This window comes from Camelina sativa, chromosome 1, assembly GCF_000633955.1.
Source record: "Camelina sativa cultivar DH55 chromosome 1, Cs, whole genome shotgun sequence".
NCBI classification, from domain to species: domain Eukaryota; kingdom Viridiplantae; phylum Streptophyta; class Magnoliopsida; order Brassicales; family Brassicaceae; genus Camelina; species Camelina sativa.
This window is the reverse complement of record NC_025685.1, coordinates 14193293-14208667: the sequence shown is the minus strand read 5'-3', so window position 1 is coordinate 14208667 and position 15375 is coordinate 14193293. Positions and strand designations below refer to the sequence as shown.

General features: G+C 36.1%; 3 protein-coding genes across 3 annotated transcripts; 1 reads left to right on the top strand and 2 right to left on the bottom strand.

Annotated features, from left to right (window-relative positions):
- LOC104790454 (long chain acyl-CoA synthetase 8) lies at nt 304–3977 on the top strand. The gene is made up of 12 exons (XM_010516217.1): nt 304–514; nt 619–1137; nt 1214–1294; nt 1389–1661; nt 1833–1964; nt 2058–2231; nt 2315–2544; nt 2757–2874; nt 2959–3090; nt 3174–3308; nt 3409–3615; nt 3698–3977. The coding sequence occupies exons 2-12, from the start codon at nt 631–633 to the stop codon at nt 3860–3862; spliced, it is 2154 nt and encodes a 717-aa protein (XP_010514519.1). The 5' UTR covers nt 304–514; nt 619–630; the 3' UTR covers nt 3863–3977.
- On the bottom strand, nt 3991–5781 carry LOC104790465. The gene is made up of 6 exons (XM_010516227.2): nt 5437–5781; nt 5195–5340; nt 4834–4993; nt 4646–4744; nt 4473–4555; nt 3991–4392 (listed from the first exon to the last, which is right to left on the bottom strand). Exons 1-6 carry the CDS (start codon nt 5779–5781, stop codon nt 4257–4259), a joined length of 969 nt encoding a protein of 322 aa, XP_010514529.1. The 3' UTR covers nt 3991–4256.
- Nucleotides 8138–12784, bottom strand: LOC104790448 (probable disease resistance protein RPP1). The gene is made up of 4 exons (XM_010516205.2): nt 12136–12784; nt 10881–11985; nt 10476–10760; nt 8138–10233 (listed from the first exon to the last, which is right to left on the bottom strand). The coding sequence occupies exons 1-4, from the start codon at nt 12744–12746 to the stop codon at nt 8452–8454; spliced, it is 3783 nt and encodes a 1260-aa protein (XP_010514507.2). The 5' UTR covers nt 12747–12784; the 3' UTR covers nt 8138–8451.

Sequence of the window (15375 nt, the reverse complement as noted above, 5' to 3'; positions counted from 1 at the left end):
TGATTACATATATTAATGAAAGATTTTAATTAAATAAATTTTAGTTTTACCAAAATTTTAACGCTGACATAAAAGTTCATATGTTGATTGGATGTTTTAATTCGTACGTGTAGAGCCTTACAACCTTATCATTTTATTTAGTATAGATTTTAGTAGCCACTGGATTTGAAAAATCAGAGTTTCCATATTATTGAACTGGGAGAATCTTTATTAGAACTTCAACGAAGCAGCTTCCCCGGAATTTTAGGCAAACGTGGCAACAAAAAACCAAACAGAAAACATCCACGTGTCCCTCCATTACCCAACTGCCACGTGTCCATCACCGTACCGACGAATCATTCCTCTCTAAACCACGGCTGCTCGATTAAAGACAGAGTCCACAAGCTTCGGATTGTTCAGACAGAAGTTTTCAAACAGCGAAAAAGGTTTTAATTTTCACTTTCTTTTTTTGGAATACGATTCGAAGAACTCATCAAGAAACTTCCTTTCACTGATCCCTTGATCCCATTCGTAGGTAACCCACAATTCCCACAACTTTTCGATTCCTTAGCTTTGGATTCTGTTTTGCTCGATCGATCATCGGATCCGTTTAAAAATTGTTCCTTTCCGTTGTTGTAGCTTTCCGCTCTTATGGAAGATTCTGGGGTGTATCCAATGGGTTCTCTGAGTGGATTTGGAGTCTATGGGATCATAGGAGGTGGAGTCGTTGCTTTACTTGTACCTGTGTTACTCTCCGTTGTGTTGAACGGAAGCAAAAAGGGGAAAAAGAGAGGTGTTCCGATTAAAGTAGGTGGCGAGGAAGGTTACACGATGCGTCATGCTAGTTCTCCTGATTTGGTTACTGTTCCTTGGGAAGGAGCTACAACTATCTCTGCTTTGTTTGAGCAGTCTTGTAAAAAGTATTCGAGAGATCGGTTGCTTGGGACTAGAGAGTTTATTGGTAAAGAGTTTGTTACGGCTAGTGACGGCAGGAAGTTTGAGAAGCTTCATATGGGAGAGTACAAGTGGCAAACTTATGCAGAGGTCTTTGATCGTGTTTGTAACTTTGCGTCCGGGTTGGTTAATGTTGGACATAATGTTGATACTCGTGTTGCTATCTTTTCGGATACTCGTGCAGAGTGGTTTATCGCGTTTCAGGTTCGTTCATTTTAGCTAATGGTTGCAGTTTGGTTTGTTGCTTGAATTTGTTTGATAAGGTTTGTTAAAATTTCAGGGATGTTTCAGGCAGAGCATAACCGTTGTTACAATCTATGCTTCTTTAGGAGAAGAGGCTTTGATTTACTCACTTAATGAGGTTGGTAGGGGAAGTTTTTGATGTCTTATGTTTTTTTTTTATTACTAAACATGGTTGCTTGATCTCTGAATATAGAGTTTTGTATTGTTGACAGACACGAGTGTCGACTCTAATATGCGACTCAAAACAACTTAAAAAGTTGTGTGCGATACATTCAAGCTTGAAGACTGTAAAGAACATTATTTACATTGAAGAAGGTGGAGTTGATGTTGATCCTAGTGACTTCAATAATATGGATGACATAACTGTTTCGTCCATCTCTGAAGTTGAGTATCTGGGGCAAAAGACTCCTGTTCAACCGATCTTACCTTCGAAGAATGGAGTTGCTGTTATAATGTTTACCAGTGGTAGTACCGGCCTACCAAAGGTGTGTGTTAGACTATGTCCTCTCTCTTTGTTATGTGTTCAAGTGCCATTTTGTTTTGTTTGCTTGAATTCGTGAATACCATACTATGAGATGAGAAACCATACTATGTTTTCTTCCAGCAAATCTATCTCTGCAGTTTATCCTAAGCTTTCATTTTGCGTATTCACTCAGGGAGTTATGATCACCCATGGAAATCTTGTCGCAACTGCTGCAGGAGTTATGAAGGTTATTCCAAAGCTGGATAAGAATGACACATATATTGCATACTTACCTTTGGCTCATGTGTTTGAGCTGGAAGCTGAGGTATGTTACTGTGCAATCTCTCTCTCTCTCTTTTCACTATTACTTTACTGTCTTACTCTTTCTTACCAAATCATGGTTTTTTTTCTTTTTCAGATTGTGGTCTTTACCTCAGGTTGTGCCATCGGTTATGGCTCAGCAATGACTTTAACTGACACTTCTAATAAAATTAAGAAAGGAACTAAAGGAGATGTTTCAGCTCTAAATCCAACTATCATGACTGCAGTTCCTGCTATTCTTGATCGTGTCCGTGATGGAGTTCTGAAAAAGGTACCATCTTAGCGACAATAATGTTGTGTGTATGTTTGGAGTTACTTACTATATCAGTTATATTTGTGTACGTAATAATCTAGGTTGAGGAAAAGGGAGGGATGGCGAAGACCCTTTTTGACTTTGCATACAAGCGCCGGTTAGCAGCTGTGGATGGAAGCTGGTTTGGTGCCTGGGGTCTGGAGAAAATGTTGTGGGATACTCTAATCTTTAAGAAAGTACGTGCTGTGCTTGGAGGACACATCCGGTTTATGCTCTGTGGAGGGGCTCCTCTATCTCCTGATTCGCAACGCTTCATCAATATCTGTATGGGGTAAGAGAATCCTCTGTGGTCTCACTTTTGACATTTGCATACGAGTCTTGTCCCATGTTAACTTAGGAAAATGCCATTGAAATCGTTTGAATTTGTGTTCACATCATTAGTGACGTTGGTATGGTTGTACTTGTCTGTATTCTTCATAGCAACTTCATAATGCTTGGGCTTAGACTTTTTTCTGATTGTGACTGTGCATTGTTTTCTGTTAGGGCTCCCATCGGTCAAGGATATGGATTGACTGAAACGTGTGCTGGAGCTACATTTTCTGAGTGGGACGACCCTTCTGTTGGCCGTGTAGGACCTCCACTTCCATGCGGCTATATTAAGGTTTGCAGACAATCTTTAATCAAACACAACATGTTGACAATTTGTAAATTTTTGTAATCATGAGTAACAAATTTCTTCTTGCAGCTTGTTTCTTGGGAAGAAGGTGGCTACAGAATTTCAGACAAACCAATGCCTCGAGGGGAAATTGTGGTAGGTGGTAACAGTGTAACAGCAGGTTACTTCAACAATCAAGAAAAAACCGATGAGGTTTACAAGGTAAAGCACTGTGTTGCATATCCTGGGAGCTTAGTTTACCCACTTGCTAAATGGATTTCTGAGGGTCAACATGACAAATGCAGGTTGATGAGAAGGGCACGAGGTGGTTTTACACCGGAGATATTGGAAGATTCCACCCTGATGGATGTCTTGAAGTTATTGACAGAAAGAAAGATATTGTTAAACTTCAACACGGGGAATACGTATCTCTCGGAAAGGTTTGCCAAACAAAACTTAAATTCTACATGGAGAAATGAGGATGGTATGATATTATTATCGCCTCATGCCTTTTTATTGTCTGAATTGTATGATTCACAGGTGGAGGCAGCTTTGGGTTCAAGCAACTACGTTGATAACATCATGGTACATGCTGACCCAATGAACAGCTACTGTGTAGCTCTTGTCGTTGCATCACACGGAGCATTAGAGAAATGGGCAGAGGAAGCCGGAGTTAAACACAGTGACTTCGCTGAGCTATGCGAGAACGGTGATGCAGTCAAGGAGGTTCAACAGTCTCTTACCAAGGTTTGTATTTCAATAGCTGTCTCAGGTTTTCCATACTTACATCTGGTTAAAATTTATGTACTCCAAACTGCTATCAATTCAGGCCGGAAAAGCGGCAAAACTCGAAAAGTTTGAACTTCCAGCAAAGATCAAGTTGCTGTCGGAGCCGTGGACACCCGAGTCAGGATTAGTCACAGCTGCTCTCAAGATAAAGAGGGAGCAAATTAAGGCCAAATTCAAAGATGAACTCAGCAAGTTGTATGCCTAAACAATTTTCTTTGACTTGTGACAAACTCCATATATTTCAGTTTGAATTTCCACTTCTCGTTATACCTACAATAAACATGTTTTCTCTTTTTAATCAAAATATTGATCTGATTACATTTGCATCGGTAATGAAGCAATAGAAGAAAGTAAATCACTGTAGTACTGAATCTATTGTTAAGGAGCTGAAGTAGTTTGTTCTGATGATCCAGAATTACATTTCCCTCTTCTAATATACATTTGTAGCACTGGTGATTTACCATCTTCATCAATCTTACTATCATCGGCCCTCATGAATCAGAAATTTGATGGTCTCTGAGAAACCTTCCTCGGCTTTTGGAAACTCCGTGACAATTTTCTTGTCATCGAGTTCGAGTGAAAGCACAGCGCTGATGTTGCTATTGATTTGCGTCAGATGATGCAGAATCTTTGGAAGCAGTCGTCTCTGATACTGATGGTCGTAGGAGAAGATACAAAGAAGGTCCCAAGAATGGCACCACTGATACCGGTAAAAGCCAGCTGCCTTTATCAAACCTGAAAAAGAAGCAGTGTATGTTCATAGAAAAGAAAAGGGTCTTGAGTAAACACAATAAATAGCTTTATATAGAACTCACCATTTTCTGCTGGTCATGTCATTGTAAACCCAAAACGGAGCAAATGCAGACAGTAAACAGAAATCGAGACTCGTAACATGAATCTGCATTTTAAAAGGTTAAGTCCTGTTATGTCAAATATAAGCAAAGAGATGATTTGCATTTCCGGAAAAGAATGAGCATATCGAACTTACGAATTTGCTCTCTCGAAAGTACTGATAGAACTCTGTCCAGTCACCAGCATTACCAACTACTGAATAAAGAATTATACCTAGTCCTGCAATAAGAGTTACCTGATGCATATCTGTGTCAACTCTCAGTAATGAAAACCAAAAGGCGAGAGACATGAATCAAGATTACAAAAAGAGGGAGATCTTTTTACCCCAGCAGTTATTTTTGATTCCAGAATATTCAAAGGCCATTTTCTCAGTTCAGTGTCTGAAACAGGAGGAGCAGGAGGATTCCACAGGGCAAAATAAGGTAACAAAGCGTATACACCACCGAAAAACGAAAGCACAACAAATGGCCAAGCCGGGGTTTTACTGTCGAACAAACGCATCTATCAACAGATTGAATATAACACTAATATAAGAGTTGATGAGAAAGTTTCACTGAACAATCTCTAATATGGTATCAGAGAACATTAAACTACTAGTTTTTCTCTATTTCATTTCAGCTTAGAGTGTTCTACTTACTTAACTCTCTAAAGAGGATAAAGGAAGAAGCCATATAAGTAAAGATACCTTCGACCAGTGGGAAGCAAGAGCATGCCATATACCAAAGGCCACAAACCCATGATGTACCATAACCCAACAAGGATCTGATTCATTCTAAAACCATCATCACTCTTCAAATTCAAGAGCTTTTTCAAAAAGTACAAGTCTTGCGTCTGCAAAAAAAATCACAATTGATCAAATCTAAGAGGTCAATCTTAAGTTTTCCACCAATCTATCACACTAAAAAGGCTTAGGCTTTAGATGCGTACAGGTGTCTGATCAGGAGCGAGATTGAAGCAATAGTACAGAAGCGCACCCCAAAGCGCAAAAAGCAAAATTGAGCTTGACCAATCTCTTCCTTCATCTTGGATTTGAGTTTTGTCTGGTTCTGGGTTGTTTAACGAGCTTTTGCAGCAGACATGGAAGAATGTGTCTTTCCTCTCGTATTTTGAGAAAAGGGAAATTCTGTAAGATTTTGGAAATGGTGAAGAAGCTTTTGAATGTAGAAGAAGGAGGTTTGGGGTTTGTGTTAAGGTTTGAGATCGTGTGGAGGGTTTAAGAAGAGGAGGAAGACGAGAGAAGTTGCAGGAGATGAGGCTAATGCTTTCTAACATTTTTTTCTTCTCTTCCTCCAAAATGTTTTTTTTTTAAATTAGACGGATTTATTAAAATTGTATTTTAATATAATTTAAAATTAGTTGGAAAAAACATAGAGAAATTTTCAAAAGTAACACGGAAATAAGTTTTTTTTCCAAATTTAGTCTAAAATTCCTAAAATTCTAAAAATAGCACTATACTATATTTTAAGATTAATTTTTCAAAATTAAATTTTAAATTCAAAATACTAAATCTTACCTCTCAAAACTATATTTTAAATGTGAAATTGAGAACCCATTCCTAAAAAATATTCTAAAAATTAATTTAATATATTTTAATATATTAAATAGTGCTATTTTTAGAAATTTATGAAATGTATGCTACAATTGTCCATAAAACTTGTTTTAGTGCTAGTTTAAGGTATTTCTAAAAAAACAAATATAATTCAAAATTAAATAAATCAATATTTAAATAGCTAAATTTGAGTGACTATATAAATCCATGTGATTTTTGACAGAACTTAATAGAATATCTAATAATTTATAAACCGAGTGTGTAATGGTATGGTATTTCTAACAATTTTTTAGAATTATATTGGAATAACTAAAAATATAAGTTAACATATATAAAAATTAATTTCGGTCTAATCAACTAAGTGTATAAGTAAATAAAAATAGAAAATTAATTTGAAATATAAATAATAGTATTTTGGTTCGTAAACTGAGTTAACATGTTTTTTTTTCTTTGAACTGTTTAATGTAAATAATTCACAAAAAGTTTGGAAAGAAGATTACTAAAACTGGATTTCCAAAATTAACATGGTAAAATAACATAAAAGATATGGTGGCTTATTAATAATGTATGATTAGTATGAACATTATTGAAAACTTGAAATTATAAAATTAAAAATTTAAATGTGTTAAAATAATTATGAATTGTTCTAGCAAACAATCTAAAAAGTCACCTATATTGATCTAAAAGTACTCCAAAATTATTCCTAGTTAAATTTTATTTTGTGAAATAATACAATTTTTTTTATTATTGTAATGTTCTTCTCCATTTAGTATGTTTAATAGACGATCAGATAATTATCACTAAAGTATAGAGTATATAGGCATGTCAATTAGGGTCAAAGCCCGCGAGCTAGTCCGGCTCGACCCTGAAAAACATCGGGCTCGGACATAAATATATATGTTCAGAAAAAATCGAACCTTTCGGGCTATAGGGTTTTTAGGGCTTAGCCTGATCGGGTTCAGACCGGCCCAAAAACCCTTAAATAAATATAATTGTACTTTTTGGCTAACATTTTTGCTTGATTGCAATATTTGATTAATGATTTATTATAATAAAGTTTAAAACTCTAATCTTAGTTCTCATGTTTACTTAATAACCTTACTTAATACTTTTAAAATATTTATCTGTGATATTTTCTATGAATTATATTATTTTTTATTTAGTTAAAGTATAAAAAATTATTTGGTTTTAATTTTTTTATATTAGATTGAGTTGGTGTTAGTGAATATAGATGAGCTATTTGATTTTTAATTGATTTCTTTTATATTGTACCTTTAAACATTGATTTTAAAAACATGTTATAAACTTAGAAGTAGGGATGGGCATTTCGGTTTAAGTTCGGGTTTGGTTTAGGTTCGGTTCGGTTCGGTTTATTTGGTTTTGGTAAAACTCTAACCAAACTCAACCAAAGTTAGTTTTGGTTTGGTGTGTGTTCAGGTCGGTTTATGTTTGGTTGAGTTTGGTTTGGTTTGATTTTAATTCGGTTTAAAAATCAAATAATGTAACAAAATAAAATTGATTATGATTTTATAATAGTTAATTAATCAAATTAATCAGTAAAGCTAGAAAATAAAATTAATACCTAATATTAAATATAATTGAATCTATAGTTATATTTAGTTAATTTTATTAGAAAATTTTAAACCAAACAAAATAGAAACCAATTACATGCAAGTGGTAATAGGTAAGATGACAAATTTATAATTTTAATAATATAATTAATTAATTTAAGAAACACATTGGGTTATTGGTTCGGTTGGGATTTAAAGTTACATAACCGAATAGTTAGAGTGTAGATGTAGATCAACCCAAACCAAATGTAGATAAACCGAACCAAACCGAACCATTCAGGTTTAGTTTAGGTCGGTTTGAGTTCGGTTGGTTCGGTTTGGTTTGATTCGGTTCGGTTTAAATGCCCACCCCTAAGTTTGATTTATTTCTTTTATATTGCACTTTTAAACATTGATTTTTATAACATGTTATAAACTTAGAAGTTTGATTTTTTTATCCGTAAGATAAGTCCAAAAAAGCTCAAAAAGCCCTGTAACCCTGTCATATTTCGGGCCAGATCGGGCCAGACTCAAATATAAGCGGGTTTTGCGGATTTCGGACCGGACCGGGTTCGGCCAGCCCAATTGACACCCCTACGAGTATACACACGGTTGAATCTTCTCCAAAAACATGCTAACAAACCATTAAATATCATAGAACAAAAAGTCTCCCCCAAATGTTTTCGTCCAGATATGGGTGGATTGATTGTTGACCAAGACACTCAAGATATGTTAGAAACCTCAACTTCAAGAGACAAGAACTATACGCAGATACACACAGCTTTCAGATTCTCATGACACTGCCTTTGGAAACTCCATGAATTTTCAGATTCTGCACATGACCTAGATTTGGAGCACACCACATTCTTCTATCCCCCATTTGCCACTGTTTGTTAAGAACTCAAAGACAAGCTCGGTGCAGCTGCAAGTTACCTCTTCTGCTTCAACTTCGAATATGTACAAATGCTTTGACAAAAGTGGATGTAGAATATGGCGACTTGGTCCACATGGAACACTGAGACCATTGATGTAAATATATACTGACATCGAAGTCTTATCAGCACAAGTTTTAACATCACCCTTGTTCAGCACGATACATGCCTTAAACCTCAAGGACGATGTACCAAGAGGCCTCTGATTTAACGTCACTGTTAGGTAAACTCTGGTAGATCGGTAATTGAAGAAGGCAGCAGGCACATCTCGGCCGGGTAAGATCGCATGTTGACGAGTTGATGTGTGCATGATGAGTCTTCTTGCTTCGTCAGTTAGCTTGAAGCAGTTAGTGAAGTTGAAGCGAATCTCATGATTGTTAAAAGAACAATCTAGTATCTCCAAGGAGTCACAATTTTCTGCATCTAGGTGTGATAGGGAGTCTGATAGCTGTGGGAGTGATACCAGCAATTTGCAATCATTTATTACAAACCGAGTTAGACGAGAGAGTCCCTTAACCCATGAAGAAAGTTCTTGTATATCCTTGGTCATATGTAGCTCGGTGATGACGTCAAGAGCATGTGGCAATCCCTTGAGGTTTTCGAAGTAAGACATACTCAAATAGTTTAGACGAGACCAGGACATGATTGATGAAGGCACTTCTTCTATTACAGTTCCAACAAGATAGAGATCTTTAATGTTTGTGGATATCTCAGGAAAACTTTTCAACCGCGAGCAGTTAGTGAGATCAAGTCTATCAAGAGATTCCAAGTTGATGTTGCATGGAATAACCTCTAGCTTTGAGCATCCAACCACATTCAAAATACGCAATAGATGAAGGTTTCCAATAGAAAAAGGGAGCTCCACCAGACTTGAACAGTTATATAGATTGAACTCTCGGAGATTAGTGATATCTCCTATATTAAGAGGGAGCTGCACTAGACTTGAGCAATTGATGAGTTCCAATTTGTGGAGATTAGAGGCATTCTTGATAGAGGGGAGCTCCACAACACTTGAACAATTTCTGAGAGAAAATAACCAAAGATTAGCTGCGTTCTTAATAAAAGAAGGGAGCTTCACAAGAGTAGAGCAATTATCGATATCCAACTGCTGCAAATTAGTCGCATTCCCAGTAGATGGGATCTCCATAAGATTTGAGCAATTAGAGAGATTTAGTTTCTGGAGATTGGTTGCATTCCCAATAGAAGAAGTGAGCTTCACCAGACTTGAACAATTCCTAAGATCCAATTCTTCAAGATAACTCAAATTCCCGATAGATGAGGGGAGTTCCACTAGACTTGAACAACCGCTAAGATCTAGTTTCTCAAGGTTAGTGAAATTCCCGATGGAACAAGGAAGATCCACTAGACTTGAGCAACCTTTTAGAAACAGCTTTTGGAGATTTATGGCACTCCCGATAGAGGAAGTAAGCTCAATTAGACTTGAGCAACCAGACAATTCTAAAATCTGGAGATCAGTGACATTTTCATGAAAAGGAGGGAGCTCCAACAGACTTGAGCATCCACTAAGAAGCAAAGACTTGAGATTGCTGAGTTTTTCAAGAGAAGGAAGCTCTAGAAGACTTGAACAGTTATTGAGAATCAAGTCTTCTAGATTAGTGGCAGTTGAAAGGTTAGGAAGCTCCTTCAAGTTTTCCGAACGACTCAAATCCATCCACTTGAGATTTTTTATTGGCTGGGCAAACAAAATAAGAATATGTTGATACAATTAGTTGTTGAACACCATGAAACAATACACACAAGTTACAATCATATTGAAATGTGAACTAGTATGACTTTAAACAAGATACGATAAATAAAAAAAAAAAAATTCTTAACAGAGAAATAATATGAAATTTTCGATAGAGGAGATGCCATCGATTTGTAATGATTATAAAGGGGTAAGATAAATCCATTCGAAATTAAAAAATTTCTTACCTTAGTTCCTTCCCATAGCTTATTAAGCTTGCTGTCTGGCATGTTAAGTTCAATGAGGAACTCTGGATTTAAAGTAGAAGGCAAGCACGTCATCGGAAAATGGATCCACTGTAGATATCTAATTTTTTGTAACGAAAACAATATGTCGGTATGGACACCATATTCACTGCCTCTGAATCTCAAAAATTGGAGATTAGACATTCTCTCAAGAGCTTTCTCACTAATATTTACTTCATCCTCAATCGTAGATAGGTCAACATCTATCCCCATAACACGTCTACTATCCTGTAAAAGGGTCAAAATTAGAAACATGAGTAAGCTTCAAAAAAAAAAAAAAAATGAGTAAGATATGCAAATCAATTTGAAGAAAACACAATCAATGAAAGACAAATATTAAAAACTTACTATTGTATCATCACTGAGTGCTTCACCAATCTCGCTTTGATCAACAAGAAAATAAAGTTTTTTTGGGTTATTAGTAGATTCCTTACAAGTAATTTCCCTACCTAGTTGCACTAGTAGGTTATGCATCTCTATCACTCCCATGCCTATATCGATAAGAGATTTTTCAGCTAAAATGTGAAGCCCTTGCCTAACATCCAAGAACCTTTTTGCAAGATGTTTTTCCACTTTCCGAGTGTTCTCATAGTTGAAAAAGCAGGCAATATAAAGAAACAAATCTTTTTCTTCATCACATAAAGCGTCATAGCTAAATTTTAAAACGGTCTCAATTTCTCCGTCAAGACAAGTCCTTAACCTTGGTAGTGTATTTTCCCATTCCTGCTTGGACATTCCCCGCAAAGTGGAGCCTAGAACCTTCAATCCCAAAGGGAGTTTACCAGCAAGTTCTGTAACTTCCCAAGCAAGCTCATAGAAACCGTTATACGGGTGCTTTTTTCCAAATGCAGACATACAAAAGATTTCAAAAGCTTCACTAGTTGATGGAAACTTTACTTGATATATATGTTTGATTCCATGTGCTTTTAAAACTCTTATATCTTCTGTTGTGATGACAATCCGACTGCCGAGACCAAACCATTGAGTTTCTTTCGCCAGGGCTACCAATTGTCCTAACCGATCCACATCATCAAGAACAAGTAACACTTTCTTGTTTTTCAATCTTTCTTGTGCAACTCCTAAATGACAAATAGTATCTTTCTGTTTGATCAGTTGAAACAACATTTGGTTCTGTAGTTGCAATTGTGCATTATACTCATCGAGACACGGTCTTGGATAACTTCCTCTGATATTCACCATAATTGTGCTAAGCCTGAAACTGCTGGAGACTTGGTCAAATAGAAATCTGGCGATGGTGGTTTTACCGATACCAGACGGACCCCAAATCCCAACCATTCTTACTTCATCCAAATCTAGGCGTAGTAAAGATCCCAAATTTTTGAAATGAGCTTCCATTCCAACCAAACCGTCAAAATCTCTTGTTGGTGTGAAGTTATTCAACATGTTCGAAACATCAGTAGCTATTTTTTCGGTCATGGCCGCTTCATTATCCCTAGCATTGAAGGCGTATATATATAACATCCCTTAATTAGTTTGGTCAAGAAAATTCACACAAATATCCAAAGATAATGGAATTGCTTGTCTGAAATATTTTTTTAAAACTCTGAATAAAATATAATTAGGAAAATTAGAGAGGACAAACCAGTTGCAAGAATGCTCTCCAGCTATTGTGGCTACACCTTCCAATGCGTTTCTCCATCTCTTAATCTCCTCCTTTGTCTTACCTTTACAAGTTTTTGTAAAGACCTTTCCAAAATCTCCGGTTTGCTTCTTTACATGAGTTGGATCTACTTCATAGAAAATGGTCATCACTATTTGACCTAACTCTTCCCTGCACTTCATGATCTCCACCAACTCGTTCATGCACCATGACGAAGAAGCATAGTTCTTGGAGAGTAAGACTATGGCGATCTTCGATCCTCTGATAGCTTCTATGAGTTTAGGACCGATTGACTTACTCCTCTCAATTTCGTTATCAACAAATGGGTCGATCCCTTTTCCTCTGAACTCTTTTAGGATGTGAGCAAGAAATTTTTTTCGGACATCTGTCCCGTGGAAGTTCGGGAAGACATCGTGTTTCCAATTACGAGGCAAAGAAGAAGCTGATATAAGACTTTTTGGGTTTTCTGGTACTATTTTGTTTTCGGTATTGTATCTGAATTTTCTACAAAACATGATAACCATTGTATACAAAAGCGTTAAGATCAATATTGCAGTAGCAGAAGAACGAAAGAAATTAGCACAAGAATTCATTATAGTAGGATAGAGAGAGCCAGAGAGGATCTCAAAATCAATTATAAGGCTTGTTTGGTGGAATCTGCGAAATTCTTATAGTTTTGAGTCTTTTGACTATTGAGATAGACATAAAAACCTTTAACGAATCCCTTAAGTTTCTAGTTATTACAAATCATTACCTTAAAGCTTTTTTGGTTGTATTAACCCCTTCAAATTAATCACCTTTTTCTTACTACATATAGAGTAATCAAAAATGGATTATTAAAAACACCATTAGTCGTATAGCTCACTCCAATAATATGAACTACTAGGTAACAACCCATACATAGTGCGGGACAAATCTATGCAGATAAAATTAGTATTATGAGTAGAGTTATTATTCAGGATCTAAAATTTGTTTGTGTAAATCAAATATATAATCTGTAAGATTATGTTTAGATCAAACTACTATGTATAAACTAAGTAAATAATCCGCTCCTTCTTCAATTTATGGAAGATTTTTTATTTTGTTTAACTTTTTTTGTGTAAGAATATGTTTCTTCAATCCGCTTTTTCTTTCTTTTTTTTGCTCTGTATCTATATTCTTGAAGATCACCTAAAGGTGGATCACTGAATATAGTTAATGATATGAAAAGAATTAATCTTTTTAATATATTCAATAATATGTATACCCAAAGATAACATGTTTATTTGATTAATATGTGATTTGATTAATTATAAAATTATAAATTTAGCATCATTTAAAGGACTTGTTTTTAAATATTGTCCAAAGGTTATTTAAATTCATGCATTAAATTTAAGTTAGGCCTTAAAAGTTTGTATAAAAGTGTCAACACACTAATAGGTAAGCATGTTTACATGTTTGCAGCTTCTTCAAACTTGTATGCATCTGCTAACTCTGTCAATGGGCTGAATTACGGTGAATGGTCTTATCAGATCCGGTTTGCATTGGGTATAATGGCCTTGGACTCTACAATACTAACGGATGAGGAACCTCCAACCATTACAGCAGATAGCTCTGAAACTGAAAAGTCTCGTTATAGATTTGGGAGCGATCTAACAGGCTGAGTTTGAACCTCATGAGAATGACGATGGCAGAAAGTGTTAAGCCATCTATGCCTAAGATAGAGAAAGCAAGGGAATTCATAGAGAAAATTAAGGAGTGTTCACAATCTGATTTGGCTGACAAGTCGATTGTAGGAAGTCTCATGAATGAGCTTACTACGAAAAAGTTTGACTTGTCTCAGCCAATTCATGATCATGTGACCCACATGTCTAACTTGGCAGCAAGGTTGTCAACCTTGGGAATGGAAGTTCATGAGAATTTCTTGGTCCAATTCATTATGAACTCTCTACCTTTTGAGTTTAGCCAGTTCCAGGTGAATTACAACACCATTAAAAATAATGGGACTTTAAGGAGTTAAAGGCTATGTTGGTTCAAGAGGAAGGGAGAATTAAGAAAATGAAGGATCATGTTGTCAATCTTGTGGGCTATGGAAATGCTAGCAGCAATAAAGGAAAACCAAGTAGGAAGGACAAGATGAAGGATAAAGCTTTCATGAAAGGCCCTGAAAGTCAAATCCAGAAGGAAAAGAAGTGTTTCTTTTGCAAGAAAATGGGGCACTTCAAGAAAGACTGTCCGAAAAGAAAGGCATGGTTCGAAAAGAAAGGTACGCAACATATTTATGTTTGCTCTGAATTGAACCTTGTCAAAGTGCCTAAAAATACTTGGTGGTTAGATACTGGTGCTACTACTCATGTGTCTCATATTAAACAGGGATTCAGTTTGATTCAACCCATAAGAGGACCTGAACAATTTTTGTTCATGGGAAACAAAATGAAGGCACGAATTGAAGGCATTGGGACTTATAAGTTGATCTTGGACACTGGATGTCATGTAGATCTTGAAGGGTGTCTCTATGTACCTGAGTGTGCTAGAAATCTTGTTTCCGTTAGTAGGTTGGACAATTTAGGTTTTGTTTTTAAGATTGGACACAGTGTTTTCTCATTGTACTGAAATGGTTACCTTAATGGAAGTGGTACTTTGTTTGATTCACTTTATCGTTTCAATCTTGATATAAAGTTTTCTGAATCGTTGTTTAATATTGAAAGTCAAGGCATTAAGCGTAGTGCATCTAATGAAAGTTCAGCTTTCTTGTGGCATCAAAGACTAGGTCACATTTCCAAGGAAAGAATTATGAGGTTGGTAAAAAATGAAATTCTTCCTCACTTGGATTTTAGTGATCTAGATGTGTGTGTAGACTGCATGAAAGGAAAGCAGACTAAACACATTATAAGGAAACCAGCCACAAGAAGTACTCAAGTTCTTGAGTTAATTCACACCGATATATGTGGTCAGTTTGATGCTCCATCTTGGAGCGGTGAAAAATAATTTATCACCTTTATTGATGATTACTCATGTTATGGTTATACTTATCTTCTGCATGAAAAGTCTCAGTCTGTGAATATCCTAGAGATATTCATTAATGAGGTGGAAAGACAATTAGATAGAAAAGTAAAAGTAGTGAGATCTGATAGAGGTGGTGAGTTTTATGGAAAATTCACAGAAAATGGACAATGCCCTGGTCCATTTACAAAGCTACTTGAGAGTAGAGGCATTTGTGCACAGTATACAATGCCTGGTACT